The 27931-nt window shown below is 53.7% G+C and overlaps 4 protein-coding genes and 1 non-coding gene across 22 annotated transcripts; 2 read left to right on the forward strand and 3 right to left on the reverse strand.

The window, feature by feature from the left end:
- Positions 1-707: 707 nt before the first annotated feature.
- On the reverse strand, positions 708-3747 carry Cend1 (cell cycle exit and neuronal differentiation 1). The gene is made up of 2 exons (XM_075972753.1): positions 3610-3747; positions 708-2243 (listed from the first exon to the last, which is right to left on the reverse strand). The coding sequence occupies exon 2, from the start codon at positions 2145-2147 to the stop codon at positions 1698-1700; it is 450 nt and encodes a 149-aa protein (XP_075828868.1). The 5' UTR covers positions 2148-2243; positions 3610-3747; the 3' UTR covers positions 708-1697.
- Positions 3748-4090: 343 nt separating this feature from the next.
- Positions 4091-12149, reverse strand: Slc25a22 (solute carrier family 25 member 22). Of its 17 annotated transcripts, none has more exons than XM_075972756.1 (12): positions 11822-11915; positions 9155-9206; positions 8864-9053; positions 8422-8604; positions 8171-8296; positions 7861-7916; positions 6982-7072; positions 6359-6477; positions 6077-6251; positions 5840-5994; positions 5667-5742; positions 4091-5581 (listed from the first exon to the last, which is right to left on the reverse strand). In XM_075972756.1, exons 4-12 carry the CDS (start codon positions 8439-8441, stop codon positions 5428-5430), a joined length of 972 nt encoding a protein of 323 aa, XP_075828871.1. In that variant the 5' UTR covers positions 8442-8604; positions 8864-9053; positions 9155-9206; positions 11822-11915; the 3' UTR covers positions 4091-5427. The 17 variants fall into 17 exon arrangements, with proteins under 17 accessions (XP_075828871.1, XP_075828879.1, XP_075828876.1 ...); XM_075972764.1 differs by having other exon boundaries at positions 8888-9053; positions 11822-11872; XM_075972761.1 differs by lacking the exon at positions 11822-11915 and adding an exon at positions 9595-9665 and having other exon boundaries at positions 8888-9053.
- Positions 12150-12379: 230 nt separating this feature from the next.
- On the reverse strand, positions 12380-18714 carry Pidd1 (p53-induced death domain protein 1). Of its 2 annotated transcripts, none has more exons than XM_075972773.1 (16): positions 18631-18714; positions 17660-18045; positions 16829-17245; positions 16324-16533; positions 16187-16241; positions 15886-16087; positions 15692-15817; positions 15402-15581; positions 15176-15323; positions 14947-15082; positions 14719-14869; positions 14497-14620; positions 14298-14416; positions 13743-13856; positions 13442-13641; positions 12380-13194 (listed from the first exon to the last, which is right to left on the reverse strand). In XM_075972773.1, exons 2-16 carry the CDS (start codon positions 17967-17969, stop codon positions 12936-12938), a joined length of 2751 nt encoding a protein of 916 aa, XP_075828888.1. In that variant the 5' UTR covers positions 17970-18045; positions 18631-18714; the 3' UTR covers positions 12380-12935. The 2 variants fall into 2 exon arrangements, with proteins under 2 accessions (XP_075828888.1, XP_075828887.1); XM_075972772.1 differs by having other exon boundaries at positions 12388-13194; positions 14545-14620; positions 18631-18708.
- A 5906-nt stretch (positions 18715-24620) lies between these two features.
- On the forward strand, positions 24621-27229 carry Rplp2 (ribosomal protein lateral stalk subunit P2). Its single transcript, XM_075972774.1, has 4 exons — positions 24621-24744; positions 24943-25066; positions 25907-25955; positions 27018-27229. The coding sequence occupies exons 2-4, from the start codon at positions 24944-24946 to the stop codon at positions 27191-27193; spliced, it is 348 nt and encodes a 115-aa protein (XP_075828889.1). The 5' UTR covers positions 24621-24744; position 24943; the 3' UTR covers positions 27194-27229.
- On the forward strand, positions 25985-26116 carry LOC142851466 (small nucleolar RNA SNORA52). The gene has a single exon (XR_012910784.1). It is a non-coding gene; the product is annotated as a small nucleolar RNA SNORA52 (small nucleolar RNA).
- Positions 27230-27931: the final 702 nt, after the last annotated feature.

Raw genomic sequence — 27931 nt, forward strand, 5'->3', positions numbered from 1 at the left:
GCTGGCATCTAACTCAGAGATTCACCTATCTCAGCCTCCTAAGTGCTGGGATTAAAGGTGTGTGCCACCACCTCCCGCCTGGCAGGCAGTTTCTTTTCTCTTTGTAGCCTTGGCTGTCCTAGAACTCGCTCTGTAGACCAGGCTGGCATCTAACTCAGAGATTCACCTATCTCAGCCTCCTAAGTGCTGGGATTAAAGGTGTGTGCCACCACCTCCCGCCTGGCAGGCAGTTTCTTTTTCTTTCTTTCTTTCTTTTTTTTTTTTTTTTTTTTTTTGGTTTTTCGAGACAGGGTTTCTCTGTGGCTTTGGAGCCTGTCATGGAACTAGCTCTGTAGACCAGGCTGGTCTCGAACTCACAGAGATCCGCCTGCCTCTGCCTCCCGAGTGCTGGGATTAAAACGCCACCACCGCCCGGCCTGGCAGGCAGTTTCTAACTGAGGAATGATTCCAGTGCACTGTGGGCAGCAGTCCAGGTTGAAGGGGGGTTGCATTGTGAAGTTTCTGGATGTCCATCTGGGTTCAGGCTCCCACAAAGACCTGGGAAAGGGGATGGAACTGTGGGTGCCCATAGCCCAGAAGGATCAGGGCATGAAGGAGGACCTAGGACTTCCTGGAAAGCCCATAGGATGAATCTGTGACCCACACAAACTCAAGTAGGAAGTCTCTGTCCCTCCCAGCCCCATGCAGGTGAGGACACCAGCCCAGCCTTTATATTGTAACAGTTTATTTCACACTCAGCCTCTGCTCAGGCCCAAGGTCCCTACAGCCACTGGCCAGGTGAGGGCAATGTTTCCTTAGAGCCCACTGTAGCCTTCCGGAAACCTGCCCACTGTCACCACACCAAGGGGCAAGCTGGGGCCAGACGCACTATGAGGGGCTGCACAGCAGGTCTTCCTGCAGGCAGTGGGTGATTGTCACCCACTGGGCAGTTCTACTCTACCTGTGTTATTGCATTTATACGCTGTGAGACTCAAGGGGGTGTTGGGTGCAGGCAGGCAGGGTAGTCTTTTGGGGGGTATTGGGCTGGCACAACTGTAATGTAGACCCTCCATATTTCCTACCTCCACGCCAGGCTTTCAACCTCCCCCCCCCAAAAAAAACCAATTGCTGCTCTGGGCATGGAGTAAGGTGGTCCTAGCCTCAGGAGCTCTCCTGGGGCACGTACTGAAAAAGGGAAGGATCCCACCCCAAATTTAGCTGTTAAGCTTGGCGTTTTCACTCAGCTAGGACAGGGACAGTGGGTGGAGGTAGCTCTGCAGATTTGAATTCCCACCGCAGGTCGGTTCCCCTGCATCAGGCCCAGACAGACAGCCCCCAGACGCACAAAATAGAAGTGGGGAGAGAAAAACAGCCGTGCCCTTAATGTCCCCACAGGGCCAGTCTCCTCCACCACTTCTCTTTCAGGGCCCCACCCAGTGACCGTTCCTAGTCCAGGCTATCCCTCCTGCCCCATCCTAGTGCTTCCTGCAAACTGCAGAGCTGGGCTCTTGCCCCAGGACTTGGGAGAGAGTGTGCTGGGGTCAGTGGAGGTGGGTTCACTGTCGGTCTCTCTCCTGCTGCGTGGATGTATGTAGCATACATATACGTGTGTGTGTGTTTTTGTGTGTGTGTATAGATAAGTATCTAGGACCTTGCATGCACTATATATTCAGGTCTGTACAGAAAGTGGCTCTGTGCCTCCACCTGGACACCAGGCATCATTTTTTCCGGGCTAGGAAGACTACACCAAGAATTAGGGCCATGGTGGCCACAGCCACGCCCCCAGCCACTAACAAAGGGGTCAAGTTCTCACAAGGCCAGGGACCTCGGGCTCCAGTGTTGGACTCATCCTCCTCTGCCCCATCCCCAGGACCCTTCGGCTCTGAGGTTGCATCAGGACTGCTGGGGGCTGCAGGCACTGTGGGTGTTGGCTTCAGATTGCTGTGATTGTTGAGAAGAACAGGGTCTGCCTTGGCTGGCGTCTTCTTGGTAGTTGCTGGCCCAGGGGCTGCTGGTTGCTCCTGCTTCTCTGTTTGGGTGTCCTTCTTCACAGGCTTGGTCGAGGGGGCTTTCCCATCAGCAGCTGGAGTGGCCTTGGCCTCAGCTGTGGCCTGAGGCATCTTGGTGTCTGGCTTGGGGCTGCTGGCTGACTTTCCTCGGGATTCCATGATGATTTGTGCTGGCAGCTGGCTTGGGGCTTGCGGGACTGGCAGGCACTGGATCACAATGTCTCAGGACAGCTCACCTCTGGGCATTATATGGGTCTGGAGGGAGATACAACGAGGTGGTAACAGGGACGAGGCACCTTCTGTATAGCTCTCCTGGCCCTGCCTCTGCCCCTGCCCCTTGGAGATACCCTTCTCAATCCCCTGGACTCTCCAGGGGCTCCAACCAAGGAGAATCCTGGAAACCCAATCCTTCCTCTTCCTAGGCCTCGCCTCTGTTTGCTTCTGAGCATTCTTGGGGAAGCCCCTACAACTGCTGAAAAGTTGGGAAGGGGGAAGAACCAGAGGCCTCAGTTTCCTCACCTATAACCTAGCTTTGTTTCACATACACTATCTACCCCACACTGTTGCAGACAAGGATCTAAGCCCGGAAACTGGAAGAGAGAGTATTTGCTCAGGGGAGGCAGGAAGGCGTCATGGTGAGCTCCGGCAGAGCTGAGTGCTGCGTGCTATCTCGGGGAGCTTGTTGTGTTTCACAGAACGGGATGCTCTGGGGCCTTGGTCTCAGCCTGACCAGAGTCTGAGAGGAAGGGAAGGCCAGGGAAGGAGCCCAGAATCTGGGTTCTCAGATTCTGTCGGGGGGAGAGTGGATCCAGGTCACCAGGACTATCAGAACAAGAAAGGGATCAAATAGAGGCAGAAAAACCATTTGGGAATCTGCTAGCCTATGCTTCTGGTCAGCCATCCGCCCCACCCAGCTTAGATCTGGTGCTCTTTCCTCAGCACAGGCCTCCGCCTCATCCAGCTCAAGGGCAAGCATTTTTTGCTGTGCTATAGTAGTGCAGAGGGTCCCTGGCAGTAGCACAGAGTGGGGGTGACACAGAGTATGGTCCCCTCACCTTGATTCTCTGTGTCCTAGCTGGGGAGACTGGGGCCTGGCTACCCTGTCCCACAGGGGCTCCTGTCTGAAAGACTCAGGACCACCTGTCTCCCTCCATCCTGGGAGGACAATTGGCCCACGTACAGGGAGGGGGAGTCACTGCGAGAAGCCAGATCTCAAGCTCCAAGCCCCCCTCCCCACCAGGCAAAATGAACACACCGAAGGTCATTTGAAGGTCACAGCATGCGGAGATGACCAGTGTAGAAACCCAGATGCTGCCCACCTCCCAAGAAACCCTGGCGTCCCCTCCATGCCACAGTTCTGGAGAGACTTTAGCCTTTGGGCATCAAGTTGGCACAGGGCAGATCTGCCCCTGGTTATCTTTGACTTGCACTTACATCCCTTTCTTCCAATTGCTTCCTCGGCCTCCCCAGGGCTGCTGAGCCCAGGAGACCAAGGTGTTCACGCCACAACCCCAGTGACCTTCAGGGCCAAAGCTCTACTGCTTGGCCACTAGATCCAGCGCCCCCAGTCCCACCCTACTTCCCCGTCCCGGCCCGCTCTTGGAAGGGCCTGTCGCCTTACGTCTTCCTTCGGGCCTCCAGCTTCTCGCTGCGCACTCACTGCGCACTCGCTTCGCGGGTGGGACGACAGCGGGCGGCGGCTGCAGATACCGAGGAGTGCTCAGGAGTTTCCCACAATGCACCACTCTGAGCGCAGGACCCAAGGACCAGTGGCAAGGGGAGGGGCGGATAGCAGTGACAGCGGCTGCGTCAGCGGGGCCACGCCTGCCTGCTCCACCCTGGGAACCCAGGGGCGGGGTGGTAGGGTGTCCCTATGCCTAGCTCCATTTCTCACATCTAAGGAGATTGAACCGGAAGACTGGGCAAGGTTGCCTACCTGCACCCTGTCTAGACTGTGCGGTAGGAAGGAGGCGGTTGGAACTGCAAGGGTGGTGGATCTACAAGGGTGGAGGCATGGGCAATGCAGGTCTGCAGAGGAGAGAGCCCGGCTAACCACCCATGCACTCACTGTCCCACCCACGCACAGACTCTGAAAGCAAGCATTTATTTAGAATATTTATTTATCTTTTACATGACAAGACACAAAAATTACAACTTCTTAAACTCTTCAAAAGAAAAAAAATATAATTCTGTAAGCAGCAGCAGCAGCTTTCAAGGTACAGACATGATAAGGGGGGAGGCTCCCAGGAGCAACCGTGAAGGGGGGATGGCCCGGACTGGGGCCCCTGGTAGTGTCACTGGGAAGGGGCCTCCATGGAGGGGGTTGGGCTTGAGGGACACAGCACCAGCACTTCAGTCAATCACCAAACACAATCACATGGCCAGGGCAGGGGATGAGGACTGCTTTGATTCAGAACAGAGGATCCAGGGCTGGAAGGGTGTGGCTTCTCAAAAATGGACAGAGGCCCAGAGAGCTGCATGGCCCAGGCTTCACACTGGCCTTCGTGCTCCCCTTCCCCCACAAGCAATCTCTGTCCAGGAGTAGGGCTCTCCCAGAAGTTTCCAGGCTGGAGAACTAAACTACTGGACGGGTCAGCAGAAGACCTGAGGCACACACAGCACACAGCACGGGGCGCCTGACTCCATCAGGAAAGGCAACTGTGCCCTTGAGGGCACATCCCCGTGCAGCCTGGCCAGCCGACTGCTAGGGGGTGGGGGGCAACCTGCCCCATCACAGGCACACAGAGACCTCAAGCAATCCAGGTCCCACATGGGGTGGGGGCCCAAAGGCTCACCAGGAAGAGTATCTGTGGGGTGCCTGGGATCAGGATTGAATGTGGCAGCACACCCAGCCTAGGAATCCTAGCTTAACACGAGGATAGAACTTACTCCTGTAAGGCTGGCTGGGGAGGCAGAGTGGGGTCCTGGTTGAGGCAGAAAGAGCAGCAGGGCAAACAGACTGATGGACGGAGGACAGGCAGAGCCACGTGGGCACAGCAAATTCAATAAATAACTTTGTGTGTGTGTGTGGGGTCCCCTTCATAGACCAGGAGAGCCTCGGAGACCGGAGCCAGTGGACTACAGGGCAGGGTCTGCCTGCCCAGACCAGGCCTGGGGGCCCCAGCCCAGAGACCAGCTCTGTCTTAGGGGGTGTTCAGGCCAGGTAAGACTGGGTTAGGGTACAGGACTGGCTCAACGGGACTGGCTTAAGGAATGTACAGATTTCTGCATTTTCTACATAAATAAAACCTTGATCCCAATTTTTTGTCCCTCAGGACCCCATGGGGGCCTATGCGTGCACCACCCATGTGGACCCTGCACCCTCCCCCTGCCTTCTTGTTTGACGGGGAGGACTGGGGAGAGACCAGTCCTCCTCAGGCTTGTGCTGGTCACCCTGTTCTGGCCCCAGCCCATAGGCTAGGGAGATGCAGCCACGGGCTCAGGCCTGGGGTTCTTGCAGCAGCCCCAGCAGGGATTCAGCAATGCCCAGGAAGTAGACCACCTGGGCGATGCCAAACAGCGGGGCGATGACCAGTGCCCGGCAGTAGGCACCTTTCAGGAAGGCTGAGGGGCCCTCATGTCTCCAGATCTTCCTGTAAAGGAGCAGAAGGTCAGAACTGATGCCCAGCCCAGCCCAGCCCGGCCCGGCCCTGCCCCAGCTCACGGGACATGGAGCACCTGGCACAGTCCAGAAACCCCGAATAAGTGTCCTCATTGACGCCTCTCTCAAGTGACTGAAGTCGAGTCTTCACCACTACAAGGAACATATGAGTCATTAGGGGAACCTAGCCTCCCCCCCCCCCGCCACCAACCCCCCACTGCCCAACTGGGGCCCAGATCCAAGCACTGACCATCACAGGGGTTGACAGCCACGGCGGCTGCGCTCCCAGCCACACAGCCTGCCAGGAAGGACACATAGAAAGGTGACTTCTCCTCAGAAGATGGGCGGCCCAGCTGGTTCAGGTTGGCAAACAGGGGGAAGTAGACAATGGAGAAGGGGACATCCCTGTGGGGAAGGAGGGAGGCGGTGATGCTGGTGCTAGGGACCAGCCCGCAGCCCCCTTTCTCCCATATGCCCATCTTTCCACCTGAGCAGTGTGGCCCCCAGTCCCTTGTAGAGGCCAGCGATGCCGTGGTTCCGCAGCAGGTCACGGGTCAGCTGGGTGGCAGTGGGTCGAGGAGCAGCTGGAGCCTCTACAGAGGGCTGGGTACCTCCCTGGGCGGAGAGCTGAGCCTGAGCAGCCAGAATCTTCCTCTGAGCAGCTGGTGAGAAAGGATCTCTGGTCTCTTCCTCCTGGCTTGGGGAAGGGGCAGGGGACAGGGTCTAACCGTTGTACCCACCCAGGTTCTGTCCCCTCCCTGCACCTTACCAATGCGGCCTGCATCTTGCAACTGGATCTTCAGCATCTCCATGGGGGTGGTCACAATCACCTGGCAGGTGCCAGCTCCGCAGCCTGCCAACATCTCCTTAGGCAGAGTCAGCTTCTGTCTGTAGAGCAGGGGCAGGGCTGTGAGCGAGGTGGTGAGAAACAGCTCCCTACTTGGGGCAGAGGTGTAAAGGGGGATGGGAGCTGTGGAGGTCCCATAGGAGCACAGCCTGGGCTTTAGACCCTTTCAGCAATAGGCATCCAGCCCAGAGGACAGATGATCTCATATGCAAGGGCTCATGAAGAGAAATGGGGGGCGGAAGGGGCCAACCTTGTAGCCCCATACCCTAGTGATGGGATGGCTGCTTAGTGCCCCCAAATTCTAGCAGCAGACAGTGGCTGGGGGCCAACAGCCACTGACTCAGCAGCTGCTTTGTACCTCCTCACGTGGGCAGCAGGGAAGTGCCTGCCCTCACAAGGTCAGGGATGTTGAGCAAAGGGACTGAGATGGAAGAGCCTCTGGGGGTCTGATACCAGCTTAGGGGACTGCTGGGGCAGGGGTGGGATGAGCAACACACCCTTCCTTAGGACCTGGGCCCCAGCACCAGGGTGGCCGAGCCTCTCACCCATCCTTAGAGAGCTGATGTCTGAAGAAGTCGTTAGCCGCCAGCTTGATGGCCTTCTCGGGGGTGACCAGGGTCAGGTTAACTGCTGCTCCTATGGGGACACAGGCACGTCAGGTGGGGGAGAGACTTGTTGGGTAGCTTGGGTCAGGGAGGCTTTGGGATAACACTTTGCTCCACACTGGCAAAGCCTGCCTGGCACTCCTTGGCTGCAGCCTCCTGCCCTCTCACCCACATATGGGCTTGTTTTGTGCCAGGCAGGCGGGAACCAGGCAGGATGGGGTGGCGCTGTGTCCTCCCTCCCCTCGTTTTGCCCTCCCCAGAATTCCACCTCCATCTGTCTCTGATTTTGGCAGAACAGACCTCTCCTTAAAGGCAGTGAGGAGCAGGCCCCCAGAGACTGCAGTGGGCCTCCTTCCTGGGTACAGGTGTTCCCACTGGCGGGAGCAAAGTGTGGGTTTAGGCTCAGGAAAGGCTGTGAATGGCCCAGAGCTGAGGGCTCAGCATCTGGGCAAATCCACCCTCAGGGATTGTTTTCTAAGCTGCTTTGCATAAGCCCCCTGCCCTACTCTCTTTGTGGTCCTGCTCATCACATAAAGTAGTGGAGGAGATCCGAGCCACTGAGAGAGAGAACACACTCTGTCCTGCTCTTAGAGTAGGGGATGGATAGGAGAGTGTTCACGTGAGGGTGGAGACCCACCACCCTGCAGAAGAAATCCCCTCAGACATCCAATTCCCCCAGCACTAAGAGTGGGCAGAGGTCCCCATCGTGCCCAGATGCTACCAGCAACACATAACGTGTGTCCATACAGACCAAGCCCAGGCATGCACCTCTGACCCTCCTCCCAGTCAGACCCGCCTGTCGCCCCTGCCAAGCCTCACCCCTGTACATGCCGAAGTAGCCCTCGGAGCGGATTGTCTTGATGAGGCAGTCAGACCTGTAGCCAAGAGGATGGCAATAAGCTGTGGCCAGCTGGACCCTGGCCCTGAGTCAGGCAAGGGCAGCCAATGCCTTCTCTGCCCAGTATGATCATCCAGGGCCCACAGAGAAGCCAAATACTCTGCCTGCCAGGGCTAGGCTCTCCCTCAGGCGCACCCTACCCTGTTGCCCCTCTATCAAACCCAGGGGTGTGGAAGCAGAGATCAGAGGTGGAAGCTGTGCCCTCGTCCCTCCTACGCTCTTCTCACTCACATGCTGGCATACATGCGTTGGCCATTCTGCTGGTTCTGCAGCCGTGTCTTAGCCAGGTCGATGGGGAACACGCAGGTGACCCCGATCAGCCCAGCGATGCCACCATTGATGAGCTTGGCCGGCAGGCTGTGTATGCAGGGTCAAGTGTCAGGACTACCATACTCAACCACAGGATGGGGGGATGGGGAGGTCATGCTGGGGAGGGGGTGAAAGCCAAGACGGAAGCCTAGGGGTTGGGGGGTCCCTCTGACCTGATCTGCTTATCAGCCATTTACACCAAGTGAAGCAGGAGGCTGACTCAGACCAGGCGGTGTGTTAAGTGGAGGCACTGGTGGGGAGGGGCTGCCGAGGACAATGAGGGTGGCTGGCGGTGGTGGCTGATGTTGGCGGAGGGGATGTCCTCACCTTCAGACCAATTTCAAGACTTCTGCCACCTGAAAGAAAGAAGGGACAGAATGAGTGACAGATGGTGGCCTATCAGAGAAAGTCGCCTCCCACCCACCGACCATCTCACAAGGGCACGAAGCCCCTCACTCCCCAGACCCCGTGCTGCAGGCTGCAGTCATTAAGGCGCCCTGGGGATAAAGGGGGGAGATGCGGGAAGGAAGAAAGGGAGGCCACCCATCCCTGGGGCCACCTGGCTTTCCTTCAATGCCCTCCCCGTGGCGTCCTCCCAGGCAGCCAGGGACTCACGCTCAGGCGCTCATGCTCACGCACAGAAAGCAAGCTCCAGCTTTTAAAGGGCCAGGTGCCTTTTAGTGCAGTGGTACTCGGGACCCTGGACTTGAGCTGCAGCAGCCAGCTCCCAACCTTGAGCAGAGGCAGCTAGCATCTGCCACTGTCAGCGGGATAGGGCAGTGGTGGTTCCTCCTTTGTGGAGCTCCTGGGCAGAGCAGACTCAGTTCCATAGCAGCTCACCCTGGGCCACAGAGCCCCTTCCCACAGAAAAGCAAGATTCCCACCCACCCCGAGCTGATTGCCCACCTTCCTGTCCACTTCCCAAGGGAAGTGTTTCACTCCCGACAGACGCAGGAATCTAGGGATAAGGACACGGGGAAGACAGGACAGAAATAAATGGAACGAGCAGGGAAGTAGAGGGATGTCTGTCTCCCAAGGCATCCGTGATTGGTACACCCCATTCCCTTAGGGTGGCAGAAAGGCCTCTCCTATCAGCTGCAAGGATGGGGATTCGGGAGCCAGCCTCTTTATCCCCTGAGGGACACAATCATCAAAGCTGAGCTGGGGTGGGTTCCAGGAGTCCTGAGTCCTCCTCTGTGTATCTCCCTGAGCCCTCAGAGGTCACCTGTCACACACAGGCCAGTACCCTCAGTGCTGCCACGAGGGCTCACATGGCTGTCTCACACTAAAGAGCCTCTGGACCCGTTGCTCACCTCTCCCCATACAAGCCGCCGGGTTCTGCTCACCCTGAGCGCACCCCAGAGTGCGCACAACTGCTGCTCCGCGGCTGTAGAGCTAGCCCGCTTGCTGAAGAGATAAAGAGGCCGGCCGGGGAGGGAGGAGGCGAAGGGCTACAGGGATTGGCCGTGGGGCGGGGCGGGGCGGACCTGGGGGGGGGGACTTTCTCTTTCACTTTGGGCTAGGTGATAATCTCCGCAGCTTTGGGAAAAGACAGGAGTAAGACAACTTCTGGGGGTCTCGGGCTGGGCCTAGCCTAAGAGAGAGTTAAGAAGGGACAAACTAATCATAAGAGCCTACCCACAAGGACCCCAGGCCCAGGCCACCACGTTTGCAGGCCACTCGGTAGGTTTCTGTCGGCAGCCTATGGGATGAGCACAGCTGTCTATAGCCCTGGAACCCCAGTGAATGAGACACCCTGTTCGGATCTTTCAGCATGTGCCCTTGAGAAGCGGGTCAACACCCACTGTGCTGCGAGACCTGGGTGTACCCATCAGGGAACCTCAGGTTGGGGCACGAGAAGGTATACCTGTTCTCTGGGAAGGTCAAGGAAAGGATGCTTAACTTTCAAAGGCCACTGACAAGCACAGGCCCTGCTCACCTAACAGGTCCAGAGGACACGGGGGCGGCACTCCAGGCGCCCTCTGCCCTCTGCCCCAGGTGCCCTCTGCCCTCTGCCCCAGGGGCCTCAGTGGAGGAGTACCTGTCCTTCCTAAGCCTGGTATGTGCTGAAGGACTGAACTCTGAACTGCAGTCTGATTACCACAGCAGCTCTCCCTGCTCCCCCTTCTCCAGAGGAAGTCCATCCTTCCCTATGCCTCTGCTCTCGAGAATAGTGAACCTGCTGTCCCTCAGCTGCTATCTCCCCTCACAGCTGGGATCTGGGCACCTGGCTGATGTGTGTGTGTCCTGGAAATCAGACTATCTGAAGCCAGTACGGAAGAGCCAGGCAGGCACTGAGATCCCATGGACTGAGTCAGCCCTGCACCAGAACCAGAACTAAACAAAACAGGTTAACACCAGGGAGAACAGTTGCTGAGCAGAGAGTGAAGGGTTCCTGGAACAGCAGACAAGGGGAACCCTCTGGGCTGTTGTCTCTCTCATCCAGCCCCAGGATTTTTGTTTTTTTGAGACAAGATTTTTCTGTGTAGCCCTGGCTGTCCTGAAACTCCCTCTGTAGACCAGGTTGGCCTCGAACTGGGTGCTGCCTCTACGTTGGGTGCTGGGATTAAAGGGCTTTTTATTGTGGACTCTCATTAGTTTGAGACAGCTGTCAGGGCTCCCTTAGCACCCTCTATGTTACCATAGAAACCTGATTGCCCAGTCTAGCCGCTGTCCCAGCCTTCCGCAGTCAGGCCAACTGAGAAAGATCAGTTCAGCATACAGAGGCTAACAGCTTCTTCTGCATTTCCATGAATGAAGCTACCCATTTCCTGCCTAAAAGAAAAGCAGCCAGGCAGTGGTGGCGCTCACTTTTAAACCAAGCACTCGGGAGGCAGAGGCAGGCGGATCTCTGTGAGTTCAAAGCTAGCCTGGTCTACAGAGAGTTCCAGGACAGTCAAAGCCACATAGAGATCCCAACTGGGGGCGGGGAGGGGAATAGAAAGAAAGAAAAGAAAAAGAAAAGTGACTGGGCTGGGGCTGAGCCCCGCCACCAGTGTGCCCCTCCTCCCAATCCAGCCCCCTCAGCCCTTCCTCTTAGGGAGGTAAGCTTCCCCACGCTAGCTAGAAGGGTCATAAAGAGATCCTCTAATGCGAGATACCCCAGCTATCCTACAAAGAAAAACCAAGGATGGGGGTACATCCTCTGCTCCAGGGCAGATCATATCCTTTACCCCACGGTCAGGGCTGAGCTGGCCTCGCTATCTCCATCCGGACGACGCGGATTCTAACTATGTACGTGCCCACGCACATCCCGCGGGTTCCCACGTGTGCGGCGCCCCCAGCCCCAGAAAAAAGAAAGACTAAAAAACCAAAAGACAACTCAGGTCCAGCTCTGGGGCTTCCACACTGCTGGGACACGTGTGCGCGGGGAGCGCGCCCGGCAGCGCCGAGACCGAGCACGGCCTTCCACACCCGAGACAGCCGGTCGAGGTTACCGTTGGTCCAGGCTCTGCCGGAGACGCGGTGTCTGAACAGATGCCACCTCTCCCAGCCACCAATGCCACCCTTTTCCTCCCCGCAACCCAGCCAGATCTGGGTGGGCGCCACAGAAACTGGCCGGCTAGCACTCACCACACGGCCACCGCCGGAATCGCCTCCCCGCTGTGCCGCGCGCGGGGCCTGCACCTAAGCTGGGAGGCGCGTCTCTCGGAGGCGCGCCCGCTCCGCCCTAAACTCGCTGCTGTCGGCTCCCCCTCCCGGCCGGCGTGGCCACTGCCACCAGCCACAGCCTCAGGCTACCTTTGAGGGGGCTTTCTGGCGTATCCCGAGGCCCTCTTTGATCTTCCCACCTCAAACCGGGATAGAGACTAAGTACCGGGGGCAGGCAACGTGTGGATGGGGTGGCCCGGGGGAGGTTTGGTCCCAGAGCACCAAGATAGATGCTCCTTAGACACCGCCCACAGATACTGGTGGGCGGGGCCTATGCACCAGTCTGTTACAGATGACTTTGTATCCACACCTGCTACAGGGTTACTATGTAGAATGGCTCCTCCCCATCCCTGAGGAAGTGACACACGAGGACCTAGAAATGGCTCACTGGGTAATGGTGTTTGCAACTAAGCCTGGTGATGCCCGAATTCATTCCCAGGGAGCACTTGGAAGGGGAGAAACGGGAGAACAACCTCTGCAAAGCTTTTCTCTGACACACACAATAAATAGGTTTTATTTTATGTATATGGATGTTTTGCCCGCATGCATGTCTGTACACCACATGCGTGCCTGGTGCTGTGGAGGCCAGAGGAGGGTGTCTGATCCTCTGGAACTTGAGTTACAGACTGTTATGAGCCACCATGTAGGTACAACTTGAGTTACAGACTGTTGTGAGCCACCATGTAGGTACTAGGAATTGAAACTGGGTCCCTCGGAAGAGCAGCCAGTGCTGTTAACTGCTGAGTCATCTCTCCAGGCCTTTTCTGCCCTCATCTTAACAGGAGGACTAGGCTTCCGATCACTTAGGCACCCCTCCCTCTATCCTGTAAGTAATCAATCTCAGAGGTACACGGGGAGCTGGAGGCTAGCTTGGGCTAGACAGTAAGACCTATCTCAACTCGTAAATATACCAAGCTTTTAAAGCCATGAGGAGTTTCTGTATGCTGGGGCACTGTGCCACAGAGGTGAGGTAGAAGGATAGCGGAGGGCTCTGCCCACTGGTCAAGCAAAGTCAAGGGCCAGCTTAAGTCTGAGCCTAGGCCTGAGCAGACTCTGGGGTCTGTGAAGCTGAGGTGCCAGGCAGAGGCGAGTCCTCAGGGGCCAGTCCTGTGCGCCTGATGCTGTCCTGATACTTGTGACGGCCGAGCTCCAAGATGGCACGCACCTCTTCAGCCACATCCTGCCGGTCACTCTGCTCCAGGGCCTGCACCAAGTGTCCCACAGCCCCAGGCTGTCCAGCCTGGCGCTCAGCCCAGGAGAAGAGCATGTGGCGGATCTGCCCATCCAGGTCATCCCTGGGGGGGAAAAGAGCGGTGATGAAGGCATTCTGCCCAGGACCACCCACCACATACAAAGGCTCAATGTTTCAAAAAGGAGTTTCTTGCTCCATGGGCTGATGACCAGACCCTCCGTATCCAGGCTGGTGTTTGCTCCGCCTCCATCTTTGAACGCTTTCAGCTACTGTGTGTGTGTGTGTGTGTGTGTGTGTGTGTGTGTGTGTGTGTGTGTGTGTTGTGAAGTTGATGGGAGTCAGAAGCTCACCTGAATTCATGCCGGATACGCTGTAGCTCACGGTAGGGCATACCTAGGTGCAGGGCCACGGTTGGCCAGTCAGGACCTAGGCGTGAGGCCACACTCAACAAGTTGCTCTGAGTCAGGAAACCAGTTTCTGCATCACCCAGGTTCAGAGGCATCAGGGAGAAGTCTGTCCCCTGCCCACTTCCCTGGGGCCCCCGGAGTCTCTGTCAGGAGACAAGGATACAGTAAGCTTGAACCCATCCTCTTGTCTTTGCTCACCCAGGGATCTGTTTCCTCCTGTCAGCTCACGCCTCTCCAGTCTCACCGGCAGCTTGATGGGCAAGGTGGCCATCCACAGTGCATCTGTGCCCTTCCTCTGCCGGGCAGCCTCGGCTTCCTGAGGCACCTCCACGGGAAGTGAACCCCGATAAAAGGACACCTGGGGAAGGATCAGGTGGGTGCTAAGGAATATCCCTTTACGCTGTATGAATATATGTTGCTGTGATTGGTTTAATAAAGAAGCTGACTGGCCAATAGCTGGAAAGAAAGAGACTGGGCAGGGGAACCAGACTGAGAATGCTGGGAAGAAGGGCAGAACCGGGGGTTTGTCAGTCAAATGCAGAGGGAGCAGGAGATGAATGTGCCATGCTAATACAGGTACCACCAAGTGGCAGAGCATAAATAAGGAATATGGGTTAGCTTAAAATGTAAGAGCTAGTTAGTAATAAGTCTGAGCTTTGGCCGGGCATTTGTAATTCATACTAAGCCTCTGAGTGATTATTTGGGAGTGGCTGCATGATAGGAAAACTCTGTCTACAGATGGGGTTCAGAACTGTAGCCTTAGTCCAGGTACCTTGGGGGTCCTGACACATCAGCCCACCTGGCCTCGGACAGCCTGAGCTTCCCGGTCCAAGGCTGTGGTGATGTATACCTCCTTTACATTCTTCAGGTGTGAATAGAAAACAAAGCAGATTCTGCCATCCACGCAGTCTGGACGGTCTGTGGAGGGAGGGGGGTGCGAATTCAGTAGGGGGGAGTCAAGGGATCACACCCCAGTGCCCCCTGGAGAAGAGACCTACCAGCATCTACATCAATGCCCCGCTCAAAGGCTGCAAAGAACTTCTCACCCTCAAACATCTCCACGGTGTCAGAGGGTTCAGGGCCACGGTATCGATCCATCAGCCGACACAGGGTGGCATCGACCTGTGGAGCACCCACAGGGATTAGAGGTCAAAACTCTGTAGCCACTCTAGCCTTCAGGTCACACACTCCCCCCCCCCCCCGCCTTCCTGCTGCCCCACCTTGTTGCGGGGTAGGCACTGCAGCAGGACCTGCTCAGGGTCCCGGCGCCTCTGCAGTGCAATGAGGTTCACGCGGTGCAGCCGCAGCCGTTCCCAGGCCTTCCGTGCCAGGCCCCCTACACAGGTTTTGGTGGTATACCAGAGCCAGTACCTGGAAGTGCCGGAGTTGAGGTGTGGCCATACCCATGAAGGGCAGAAGGGGTGCTGAGGAAGCTAGGGGACACTGACCAGGAGAAGTGTGTGACCTGGAAGCGTGCGTACAGGTGGGTGAGTTCCAGCGCCACCTGAGTGGTGATGTCATCCCAGGTGGCTGTCGAGGGTGTTCGATAGAGCAGGTGTAGGTGGGAGCGGTCCAGACTGAACCCTGGACAGGAAATAGCAAACGGCTGAAGCCCTCTCTAAATGTAGCTCCCACTTCTAAGCACCCAGCTCTGGTCCTGAAGCAAGCAAGCCTCACCTGTAACACCAGGGGGCAAGGGCAACTGCACAGTGACTGGCTGTAGGAAGCTGGGGGGCCCGCTCTGTGAGAGGCACAGCAAGGGGCTCACTGATGCCTCTGACTCTTCCAGGAGGGCTCTCAGCTCTAGACCAGCCATATGCACTACCTGGACAGAGAACCGTGAGTGTCTTCCTGTATGCTGAGGCACCCCCTGCCACCCTTGGCACTGGCCTGACCACTATACCTGCATGGAGACTTGGCGAGGCTCTTCTGTGGCCCCAGAAGGAAAGGTGACTTTGACCCCAGGATGACCTGAGGAGCACAAAAGTGCTCCCTCTGGTGGCAACAGGCAAGTGTTGGATACTGGGCGTAAAACGACAAGAAACCAGGAGAAGTGGGGCACCTGGCATCGAGCCCAGAGCCTCTGGAACACATGGGAGGAAAGGGTCAGGGCAGAGATGATGGGCAAGGGTGGGTGGTGTCAGGGCAGGCTGCTCCTGTCCCCTCACTCCCAAGGGCCTAGGCAGCTGTCACCTTGGGTGCCTCTTCCTCCAGGTGGGTCTCTAGGTCAGTCCAGCTGTCGTCACTCCGCGTCCTTACAACTACCTCACGGCAGCGTTGGACTCGTGGGGGGACGAACAGCAGCCATAAGCTCACATCCTGTCAGGCAATGGTGGTGTGTGAGAGAAGGCCAGCCTACACCTGCCCCCTACCCATCCTTTACACACCTGCTGGAAAGCCACCCCATGGGGCTGCAACTCCAGAACACCACTTAGCAAGAAGTCATGAGGTCCCAGGGAGACCAGGTGAGGCTCCGGCAGCCACAGTCGATAGTGGATGGTGATGGGCGTGGTGGTGGCTCCTGCTGGGAACTGTAGGCGGACACCACAGGCCAGGGTCACAGAACAGCCATGGGGAGTCACAAGGAAGCTGAGTGAGGAAAGAGGAATGAGGGCAGACAGACAAGGTGCCCCATGTGTCCAGGGAGACAGGGTAGACAGATGTCTCAAGCCACCTTCCCACTGATACCTGTCCAAATCCGAGGTTAGGAAGAGCCTGGGCATTTCCGGAATCTGGGATATGTCTGCACAAGGGGCAGGCTTGTGGTTACAATGATGACATGCCTTTGTCTTCTTATAGCCTGACCATGCCCATGCCAAGCCTACCTGGGGGACTTGGGGGTGCTGGAGAGGCCTCACCCAGAGGGTTCCCCTGCACGCGTACAAAGGGGGCGTCTAGGAGCTCAGCAGGCAGGTTCCGGAGCTGGTTGTCCCTTAGGTCAAGCCGAGTGATCAGTGGCAGGTGGGCCAGGCCAGTGGGCACTGAGGTCAGGAGATTGCTGTGCAGAACAAGGAGCCGCAGGGACCGTAGCCCCGCTGCAGGCAAGTGCTGGTTTAGGGTTGGCTCTGGGCACCTTGACAAGATACTCACACTAAAGGCTTCAGGCTCTATCGTGTGGCGGGACAAAGATGGATATGAACTACGAGGAGCCAAGGAGGCAGAAGCAAAGTCAAGGGGCTACCTGGGAGCAGTGAGGGTTCACGTGCCAAGGCAATCCCAAGACTTTAGGGTTGCAGGGGCCCACAGGGCAATGGAGGTATGGGCACTGGCTGTGGGGGAGGGGCACACTGTATTAGCTGGTGAAACGAAGCTGGTACCATGGTTACTCACCAAGAGAGGCTGGGAGATTCTGCAGTCGGTTGGAGGCCAGATTGAGCTCACTGAGGTTGCTCAGGTTTCCAATCTCGGAGGGTATGGTGTCTAGAAGATTCTCAGAGAGATCAAGACGCTGAAGAGCGGACAGGGACCCCAGGGTTGCGGGTAGCTTTTCTAGGCAGTTGTGCCTCACAGAGAGGAAGGTGAGAGCAGGCAGGGCCCCCAGGACCTCGGGCAGCTCCGAGAGACGGTTGTGAGAAAGCAGCAGTGCATCCAAGCTGCGCAGCTCCAGGATGCAGGGCGGCAGCGTCTCCAGTCTGTTGAAGCTCAGGTCCAGGTGGGCCAAGCAGCAGGCCAAGTCACTCAGGCCAGCAGGCAGAGTGGTCAGGGTACCACGGAGGCAGGCACCCAGGGCGCCCCGGCTCTGGCCGCCTGGAAGTGGGGGAGAGAGCTGTGGCCCTCAGAGTTGGAGTCTTGGTTCAGCCCTGACTGCCAGAGGAAGTAGTAGGGAGGAAGAAGCTTCCCTGTGAAGCCGGCCGTTGGGATAGAGAAAAACAGAGAAGACCACCAGTGCCTATCAGATGACAGCATCACCCGACAACACCTGGCATCTGCAGGGACCCAACTGGGCACCTTCAGCGTCCTCACTGGAAAGACAGAGCCCAGCCAGCCGCACTGTGGGGAGGAAGGTGATAGGGCTGAGGACAAAGAAAGCAAGCCGTGGGGTAGGTGTTCACACCTAGGTGTAGGGAGAAGAGAGATCTGGAGCTAGGGTTGGGACAAGATGGCCTTTGTGGACCAAGAAGCAGAGGCAAAGCAGGACAGGGTCAGAATAAGGGTACTCACCTTTGAGGACCAGGGAGCGAAGGCGCAACAGACTCCACGGAACCTGGGCTAGGGTGTCATCTAGCAGTCGAGGGTCCTCGTGGGTACTGAGTCGCAAGAACTCCACCTGCAGCAGCTCTGGGGGCTGCTGGGAACACAGGTACTGCAGCCGATGGCAGCCCCCCGGGTGCACGTCTAAGTTCAGCTGGTTCCCAGCCAGGAGAAAAGGTGCCCCGGGCCTGGATTCCACAGCCTCCACAGCGGATCTTGCAGCATCCTCTGCAGCAGCTGCAGTTTCCTCCGGCTCCAGCCCCTCCAACACTGCAGCCATCACCCATGGAAGGTCCTCGGGGACCAGACATGTCCCAGCTTGCCAAGCAAGCCTGCTCAGGCAAGGCTGAGGAAAGCTGCAGAAGCAGGGGGAGGAGTGAGCTTTAGGGGACCAGTTCCTCCTCCCGATCAGAGTAACAATAACTCAGTCTGGAAGAGGGAGCTCTTGAAACCACTGGTCCAAGAATTCAGGGCCTGAGGGGTACAAAGTGGTCACTGCAGCCCAAGGACCTACGTCTGTGCTGTTAATGAGAACTAGATCCTCCTGTCTCAAGGGCCACCCGGAAGGGAGACTTTGTGAACAGAGGGGAACTCTGCTAGATCAAGGACAAGGGTAATCTGGCCATGTGACCCAGACCCCTCCTACAGGACTCTTGAAATAAGGGCCCACCCCTAACCTTTACACTCATCAGTTTGGGGAGGACCCAGGACCCTCTTCCACTACAGGCTTCGCTGTGCAATAAAGGGTCAGCAAACAGGGAGCCAAGAAAACTTTGGGTTTCCAGGGCTTGAATCTCACATCACGGCCCCTTGGAGAAGCTCTCGCGCCACAAAACCCAATTCACACCTCCGTCATATGGGAAATGTATAGAGGGGCTCCGTTGGCGTGGAGTCGCTTTGGTCCCGCCTCTGCAGCAAACTTCCCACCACCCACTGAATACCTGCAGCGACGATCCCCGCGCCAGTATAGGCGCGCTCCACGCCGGCTTCCCGCCGGCGCGCTTCCGGGCGGGCGTTCGGGCTCCGCCCTTCCCCGTTAGCCACTAGGAACTCCTGGGACGCTGACTCCCACCTCCTGTTTGGTTGCCCGCCCTGGGGAGGCAGGCTTCGCGCATGGAAACTGACTTTTTCAGCCCTCCACAACCCCAGACTTGCTGTGGCACTGCATAGTCCGGGCACCAAGTGCATTCTGAGGCAGAAATTTCGGGTAGAACTTTAGGGTATTGTCGCACTCCTTGTTAGAAGCTCAAACTCTGAATGCCCAATGCGCAGCTAGCACCAAGGGCTTCCTGTGGGAACCCTGTAGGACAGCAGTTCTCGACTTGTGAGTCGCAACCCCTTCGCCAAACCTTTCTTCAAAAATATTTACATTTGATTTATAACACTAGTAAAAGTACAATTATGAAGTAGCAATAAAAATAATTTTATGGTTAGGGGGTCACTTAAAACGTGAACTGTATTAAAGGGTGGTGGCAGTAGGGAGGTTGAGAACCACCGAGTGTAGGGCCTCCTTCCCAGGCTCTGCAGTGAACTCTAGGCTATTGGACCTTGGATGTCCTCGCTGAACATCAGGACCAGCTGCGCTGAGAATGAGCTTCCTGGCTATGCCTCTTTGAATCCTGTGGATCTCACAATAAAAAAACAAAAACATAAAAAACACAAAAAAGTTGAGATATAATATCTTGCCCAAGTCCTTTAACTGGTGAATAGCACAGTTAACACTCCACATCCTTTTTTTATATTTTATATTTATTTATTTATCATGTATACAATATTGTCTGTGTGTATGCCTGAAGGCCAGAAGAGGGCACCAGACCCCGTTACAGATGGTTGTGAGCCACCATGTGGTTGCTGGAAATTGAACTCAGGACCTTTGGAAGAGCAGGCAATACTCTTAACCTCTGAGCCATCTCTCCAGCGCAGCACTCCACACTCTCAACAGAGCTGGTGAACTGGAAATGAACAAGAGGACCATCAGTCAACAGTCTATGCCTCTATGCAACGGGCAAGCTCCCCGTGGCCTCCGGGCTTCCATTCTTCCTAGTACCTGTCTCTTTTTCACTGTTTCGACAAAGCTGTCAGAAAGATCCTTACAAAAACCAGTCCCACTGTACAATACAAGAACTTCTGGGGGGCTGGAGGGATGGCTCAGAGGTTAAGAGCATTGCCTGCTCTTCCAAAGGTCCTGAGTTCAATTCCCAGCAACCACATGGTGGCTCACAACCATCAGTAACGGGGTCTGGTGCCCTCTTATGGCCTTCAGGCATACACACAGACAGAATATTGTATACATAATAAATAAATAAATATAAAATATAAAAAAAGAACTTCCGGAGGCATCACAATCCCTGACTTCAAACTCTACTACAGAGCTACAGTACTGAAAACAGCCTGATATTGACATAAGAACAGACAGAAGGACCAATGGAACTGAATAGAAAACCCAGATATCCATCCACACATCTTCGAACACCTGATTTTTGACAAAGAAGCAAAAAAAATCAAATGAAAAAAAGAAAGCATATTTAACAAGTGGTGCTGGCATAACTGGATATCAACATGTAGAAGAATGAAAATAGACCCATATCTATCATCATGCACAAAACTCAAATCCAAATGGATCAAAGACCTCAACATAAACCCAGCCACACTGAACCTTATAGAAGAGAAAGTGGGAAGTACACTTGAACGTATTGGCACAGGAGACCACTTCCTAAATAGAACCCCAGCAGCACAGACACTGAGAGAAACAATTAATAAACAGGACCTCCTGAAACTGAAAAGCTTCTATAAAGCAAAGGACACGGTCAACAAGACAAAACAACAGCCTACAGTGTGGGAAAAGATCTTCACTAATCCCACATCAGACAGAGGTCTGATCTCCAAAATGTACAAAGAACTCAAGAAATTGGATACCAGCCGGGCGGTAGTGGCGCACTCCTTTAATCCCAGCACTTGGGAGGCAGAGGCAGGTGGATCTCTGTGAGTTCGAGGCCAGCCTGGTCTACAAGAGCTAGTTCCAGGACAGGAACCAAAAAGCTACAGAGAAACCGTGTCTCGAAAATTCAAAAAAAAAAAAAGTTGGATACCAAAAGAATACAAAATCCAATAAAAAAAAATGGAATACAGACCTAAACAGAGAACTCTCAACAGAGGAATCTAAAATGGCTGAAAGACACTTAAGGAAATGTTCAACATCCTTAGTCATCAGAGAAATGCAAATCAAAACAACTCTGAGATTCCATCTTCCACCTGAAAGAATGGCCAAGATCAAAAACACTGATGACAACTTATGCTGGAGAGGTTGTGGGGAAAGGGGAACACTCCTGCATTGCTGGTGGGAATGCAAGCTGGTACTTGCACTCCCCCCTTTGGATGTCAGTGTGGCGATTTCTCAGAAAATTAGGAAACAACCTTCCTCAAGACCCAGTAATACCACTTTTGGGTATATATCCAAAGGATGCTCAATTGTGCCACAAGGACATGTGCTCAGCTATGTTCATAGCAGCTTTGTTTGTCATAGCCAGAACGTGGAAACAATCTAAATGCCCCTCGACTGAAGAACGAATAAGGAAAATGAGGTACATTTACACAATTGAGTACTACACAGCAGAAAAAAATAACGACATCTTGAATTTTGCAGGAAAATGGATGGAGCTAGAAAACTATTTTGTGTGGGGTAACCCAGACACAAAAAGACAATTATCACATGTACTCACTCATAGGTGGTTTTTAACATAAAACAAAGAAAACCAGCCTACAAACCACAATCCCAGAGAACTTAGACAACAATGTGGATACTAACAGAGACTTACATAGATCTAATCTCCATGAGAAGTAGAAAGTAGAAAAAGACAATATCTCCTGAGTAAATTGGGAGCATGGGGACCTTGGGGGGGGGGGTTGAAGAGGGGAGAGGAGAGGCAGGGAGCGGAGCAGAGAAAAATGTAGAGCTTAATTAAAATCAATTAAAAAAAAAAAAAAAACCAAACCAGTCCCAGCTGGGCGGTGGTGGCGCACACCTTTAGTTCCAACACTCGGAAGGCAGAGGCAGGCGGATCTCTTGTGAGTTCGAGACCAGCCTGGTCTACAAAGCAAGTTCCAGGACAGCCAGGACTATTACATAGAGAAACCCTATCTCAAGAAAACAAAAATAAATAAATAAATGGATTAATTAATTAATTAAAAACCAGTCCCGAAGCTTAGTATAATTGTGCTCACCTGCAAGCCCAGGACCTACCTGAGATGGGAGGATTGTCAGCTTAGGCTGTACAGCAAGACCTGTCTCAAAAACAATAATTGTACAACTGTTACATAACTTTATACTACTGAGCTTGGTATGCTGGTACATGGAATATAAGGTGCAAAAGTTCTTCACCATAGAGCAATCTCACCAGCCCTGTTATGTATTAGAGTTGTGTTTTTGTTTTTTGTTTTTTTAAAAATCATAGCATAGGGCTAGAGAGATGGCTCAGAGGTTAAGAGCACTGACTGCTCTTCCAGAGGGCCTACCTTAAATTTCCAGCAACCACATGGTGGCTCACAGCCATGTGTAATGAGATCTGGTGCCCTCTTCTGGCCAGCAAATATACAGACAGACAGAGCACTGTATACAAAATAAGTAAATAAATAAATCTTTAAAAAAAAATCACAACATAAAAAAAAATCATGCCAGGTATGGTGTGCATGTGTTTAATCCCAGCGCTTTGAAAGTAGAAGCAAGTGGATCTCTGTGAGTTCCAGGCAAGCCAGAGTTTCATGAGTCACGTCTCAAATAAAATAAAATAAAAGAGAAGTCTGGAGAAAGGGCTCAGTATCCTCATTAGGCATCTTTAAGGTTGCCCCCCCTTTTTTTTTTTTTGAGACTGGGTTTCTCTGTACCTTTGGAGCCTGTCCTGGAACTAGCTCTTGTAGACCAGGCTGGCCTCAAACTCACAGAGATCCACCTGACTCTGCCTCCTGAGTGCTGGGATTAAAGGCATGCGCCACCACTGCCCAGCTCATATCAGGCATCTTACTACTGCCTGTATGTCCAGTTCCAGGGGAACTGATGTTAAATTCTGGCTTCTGAAGGCACTGCACACATGTGGTACACATACAAACAAGCAGGCATATACACATTCCCATTAAAAGAAAAATCAACCAGGGGCTAGAGAGATGGCTCCGTGTTTAAGAGCACTAGTGGTTCTTTCAGAGGACCTGAGTCACGTGGTGGCTCAGGACTGTCTTTAATGGGATCTGATGTCTTCTGTCATGCAGACATGGAGGAAGACAGCACTCATCCATAAATAATTCTTCCAACAGCAACACCTAGTCTGGACTCATTCTAGTAATGTGAGGCACTACACACAAAGTAAGGTGACACTGTCCTGGAGGTTGTCCCCCACAGTTGGCTTCTGCCAGCATGACCTATTTCAGGCCAACTTGTACTGTAGTCTTGGCAGGGTTAGAGCAGGCTTCTCATTTCTCAGCTCAAAGTTACTACTTGTGAAGATTTACTGGTCTTGTAAGACGAAGACTTTTTTTTTTTTTTCCAAGACAGGGTTTCTCTTGCAGCTTTGGAGCCTGTCCTGGAACTAGTTTTTTTAGACCAGGCTGGTCTCAAACTCACAGAGATCCACCTGCCTCTGCCTCAGGAGTGCTGGGATTAAAGGCGTGCGCCACCACTGCCCAGCTAAGACAAAGACTTTTTTCTTTCTTTTTTTATGCATTTATTTATGCATTCATGTCTGTGGGTTGGAGGACAATTTGTGGGAATACCTAACTTCTTTCCACCACGTGAATCCTGGGATGGAGCTCAGATTGTCATGCTTGGTCCCATGTACCTTTTACGCGCTACACTATCTTGGGAAGATAGGGGCAAAATAAGGCTGCTAACTCAGGCTTCATCATTACTCAAGGGCATGGGTACCTGTTCCAACAGCATTTGAAGCACTGGTCTCTAGTGCCAGACTCTTCTGGCCTAGCTGGGAAGAAAGGTAGGCTCTCAGAGGCGAATGTAGAGACACGCTTTTGTTGTTTTTCTAGACAGGGTTTTCCTGTGTAACCCTCACTCTTCTGGAACTGGTAGACTAGGCTGGCTTCAAACTCAGAGATCTTCCGCCTCTGCATCACAAATGCTGGGATTAAAGGCGTGCGCCACCATCGCCCGCAGAGGCACCCTATGCTGGGATTAGAGGCACCCCCCCCCCCCCCCCGACAGTCTTTGTCCCGGCTGTCCTGGAGCTCAGTGATCCACCTGCCTCTGCCTCCCGAGGGCTGAGATTAAAGATGTGCTCCACTATGGCCCGCACACTAGGGTAGAAGAGGCAGACGGATCTCTGTGAGTTCGAGGCCAGCCTAGTTTACATAGAGATGCCCGGGATAGTCAGAATTATATGGCGAAACCCTGTCTGGGGAAAAAAAAAAAAGATGTCACCAGATATGGCTGCAGACACTAACCCCCCAGACAGATAGCCCACCACCCCCGGGCCAGCTGAACATGGGATCCATTATCCCTGTAAGACTTCGGACTTCTGGTGCCTAAGGCCAGGGGACGATTGGCACACAACCACAATTTGAACCTCCAGCCCCACATCTAGCCCACGTGCAACAAGAGAAGGCCAAAGGGGGGCGCACTTCCGGTGGCAAGCTTCACCCTGGCAATGATGCATCATGGGACTTGCAGTTCACTCGGGTGGGGCCTCAGCACTGCATGTTGGGAGTTGTAGCGCCGCGTGGCATGTTGGGAATGCGAGGCGTTAAAGGGGTTTGAAAACTCCTGGAGGTCCTTCCTCCGTGCCCTCATGGGTCTCGGGGGACTCTCGCCCACATTACTTGAGCACCTGGTCCCCGAACAACCTGCTGTCCTCGCTGGGGTGAACACCTGACTTCACTCAGGGCGATGGCTTCCTTCCGGTTGCCCATTTCGTCACTGGGAGGCGCCCCCGTGCGGCGCCGTGCGCGTCCCGGGGGCTTCTGGGTAGCGGTTTACCCCCGCCCACTGCGTCAGCGTCTTCCTTTCACCGCCTGACGCCGCCGAGGTCGCACGCGTGAGGCCGGTCCGCAGCAGCCGAGTGAGTAGACTTGCCTGTCGGGCCGCCAGCTGGGGTTCAGACTGAAGGGTGGGTGGCGGCGGGGATTCTAGAGGTGCGCGGCCTCCCATGGTTGGAAGTTTCGGGCCGCACGTGGTCTCACTTGTTGCCTAAAATGGAGGGGTAAGCCGTAGGCCTCTTGGTAACGCCGCCGCTGTTTCCTCTCTCTGTCCCGTTCAGCATGCGCTACGTCGCCTCTTACTTGCTTGCCGCCCTTGGGGGCAACTCCTCTCCTAGCGCCAAAGACATTAAGAAGATACTAGACAGCGTGGGCATCGAGGCGGACGATGACCGGCTCAACAAGGTAGCTTGCTGCTTGCTTCCCTTTGGTCCGGGTACAAATGTCGGCCCGTGGCGGCCCTTACCGTATTAAAGCAGGGTCTTAACTAAATTGTGAATGGCTTGTTGGAAATGGAGGGAGGGAAGAATCCTAAGCCGGACTTAGTGGTGGTTTCTTTTTAAATACCCTTTTTTAAGCTTCTTGTTCAGGCCAAGAAATGAGTGTAAGACAAAAGCCAGGTCATCATGCTTTCGTGGAAGTTTAGTACGACTCAATTCGTGTAGTTCTAATAATTTTGAGACAAGGTCTTACTTTGTATTTCTAACCAGGAACTCGCTAAGTAGACCAAGTAACTTTATTGTGTTCTTATTAATTACGGTGTGCAGTAGGTGATACACACACATGAGTAGTTGCTTCAGAGGCCAGGAGTATCTGGATTTCTCTGGAGCTGAGATTAATGCTGTCTGACTGATGGAAGTGTTGGGGCACGACTTGGGAAGGGTAGCCACCCAAGCTACAGAGTGAAATCCTGTCTGGAAAGAAAAAACAAAAACAAAACAGTAGTACATGGAGTTATCAATAGAGCTACTCTTTGCCCCTAAAATGTTCTAGAAAAGTATTTTACCCTCTTTAGGCTGCAGGGATGGAACCCAAACTCCCGTCATGAGCCTTTGAATGCTAGCATTTGAAACTTAACCACTGCCAGCATTATTGTTCAGAGGATTCAGTCCTGTGGCTCTTGGCCAGCTGCTGTGACAATGGTGCGGGTCTAGAACCTTCAGAACACTTGGCCCCTATGTTGTACCACCAATTGTGGCTGGGAAAGTGTTGATACTGACCACTAGGTGTGGTTGTCTACCACAGGTCATCAGTGAGCTGAATGGAAAAAACATTGAGGATGTCATCGCCCAGGGTGAGTTCATTTATATGCATGTATGTTTGTGGTCCATCCTAATCCCTGCTGATCAGTCGGTGATCTGCCAGGCTTCGCTTGTGGACCAGAGCATCCTAGAAGCCCTGCCAGAGCTAAGCGAGGCCTTTTTAGGCTTGTGCCAGTGGCGCTTCTGAACACATTCAGGAGCTGGCAGTGGGAGCACTCTTTTGCTCCTTCCAGGACGTCAAAAGCTTTTTCTGTGGGCAGGGGCTGGGGACCCTAAACATTGGTACAGATGTATAGGCTTGCCTCTGCTGGGATTAAAGGTGTGCACCACCACCGCCTGGCCAGTCTTTAAATTTTTTAAGCTCTGAGTAGTCCTGCTGTCCTGGGACTCCCTGTGTAGGCCAGGCTCAGATCCACATGACTACAGGTTTATAATGTATCACTGTGAAATTTGTTCTTATGTTCATTGGTGAGGATGTCAGATCCCCTGAAACCGGAGTTTCATGAACTGCCATGTAAGTGCCATGAATTGAACCTGGGTCCTCCAGAAGAGCAGTAAGTGCTCTTGAGTCCTGGGCCATCTTTCATTCCTAGCTTGTTTGTTTGTTTAAAGGTTTTGTTTTGTTTGTATGTATAAGAGGAGCCCTGGTCTTTTGGTTTTTCTTGACTGTTTCTCTATAGCTTTTGGAGCCTGTCCTAGAACTAGCTCTTGTAGACCTAAACCAGGCTGGCCTCAAACTCAAAGAGATCCACCTGCCTCTCTTGTACTGGGATTAAAAGCTTGCCCTGCCACTGCCCGCTGACTTTTTTTTTTTTTTTTTTAGAGACAAAGTTTCTTTATATAATTGCGGCTGGTCTTGAATTTAAGATTTTGTTGTGGTTAAAGCCATGCACTCACTATACCTGGGTTGTTTGTCTTTTTTTTAATACTTCATTTAACTTCATGTTTCTTGGTATGAAGCTGTCAGATTCCCTGAAGCTGGAGTTTGAGACAGTTGTAGGCTGCCATGTGAGTGCCTTGGTTGGTCTCTATATGGAAGAGCTTTCTTGGCTGGACCCCTGTTCTGTTCTCATGTTTTTTTTCTGTTTATGTAGGTGTTGGGAAACTTGCCAGTGTGCCTGCTGGTGGAGCTGTGGCTGTTTCTGCTGCTCCTGGTTCTGCAGCTCCTGCTGCTGGTTCTGCCCCAGCTGCAGCAGAGGAGAAGAAAGAAGAGAAGAAGGAGGAGTCCGAAGAGTCGGATGATGACATGGGATTTGGCTTGTTTGATTAAATCTGTGCTCCCCTGCAAATAAAACCTTTTTATGTATCTTGAGTGGCCTTTACGTGTATTGTCAACATGTGACATCCATGCTGTGTCCTTAAGCCAATCTCCACCCAGAGAGTTGGGTAGCGAGGAACTGGACCTCCTATGTGTCCTTTACTTATCTTAGTAGGGCCATTACTTGGAAGAATTGTCAAGCCCTGTGAGAGAATAGATAAAGATTTAACTTAACTGAAGCTTGAAGGTGAAAATGATCCAGTTTCCTTGTAAGGATTGTGATGTGAGGTAGATGGCTTCCGTCATTAAGCTTTTCATTGTGTTCTAGCTAATGACCCATCCTCTACATTGGGCATATGTGGAAATGTGGGTAAAGGGTTTTCGGCTGGCTGTAAACTTAATCCTGGGGTGGGCAGAGTCTGTCTCACAGGCTACTCTGGAATGTGAAGCCCAGGCCTTTTTAACTCCCTCCACAAGCTGATCAACAAGGGGTCTCTAGGTCTGCCTTTTAGGAGGGGCTGGAGGCAGTCGCCCTGGTCCCAGGCTGTGGTGACACGGGCCTTTAATCCCAGTACTTGGGATGTTGAGGCAGGTGGATCTCTGAGGCCAGTCTGGTCTACAAGAGCTAGTTTCTGGACCACTAAGGTTGTTAGAGAAACCCTGTCTTGAAAAACAAAAATAGGGACTGCATGAAGCCAGGAAAGACGGTGGGTATAGAAAAGATCAGAAGCCATAGCTTCATAACCGGAG

This window comes from Microtus pennsylvanicus, chromosome 5, assembly GCF_037038515.1.
Source record: "Microtus pennsylvanicus isolate mMicPen1 chromosome 5, mMicPen1.hap1, whole genome shotgun sequence".
NCBI classification, from domain to species: domain Eukaryota; kingdom Metazoa; phylum Chordata; class Mammalia; order Rodentia; family Cricetidae; genus Microtus; species Microtus pennsylvanicus.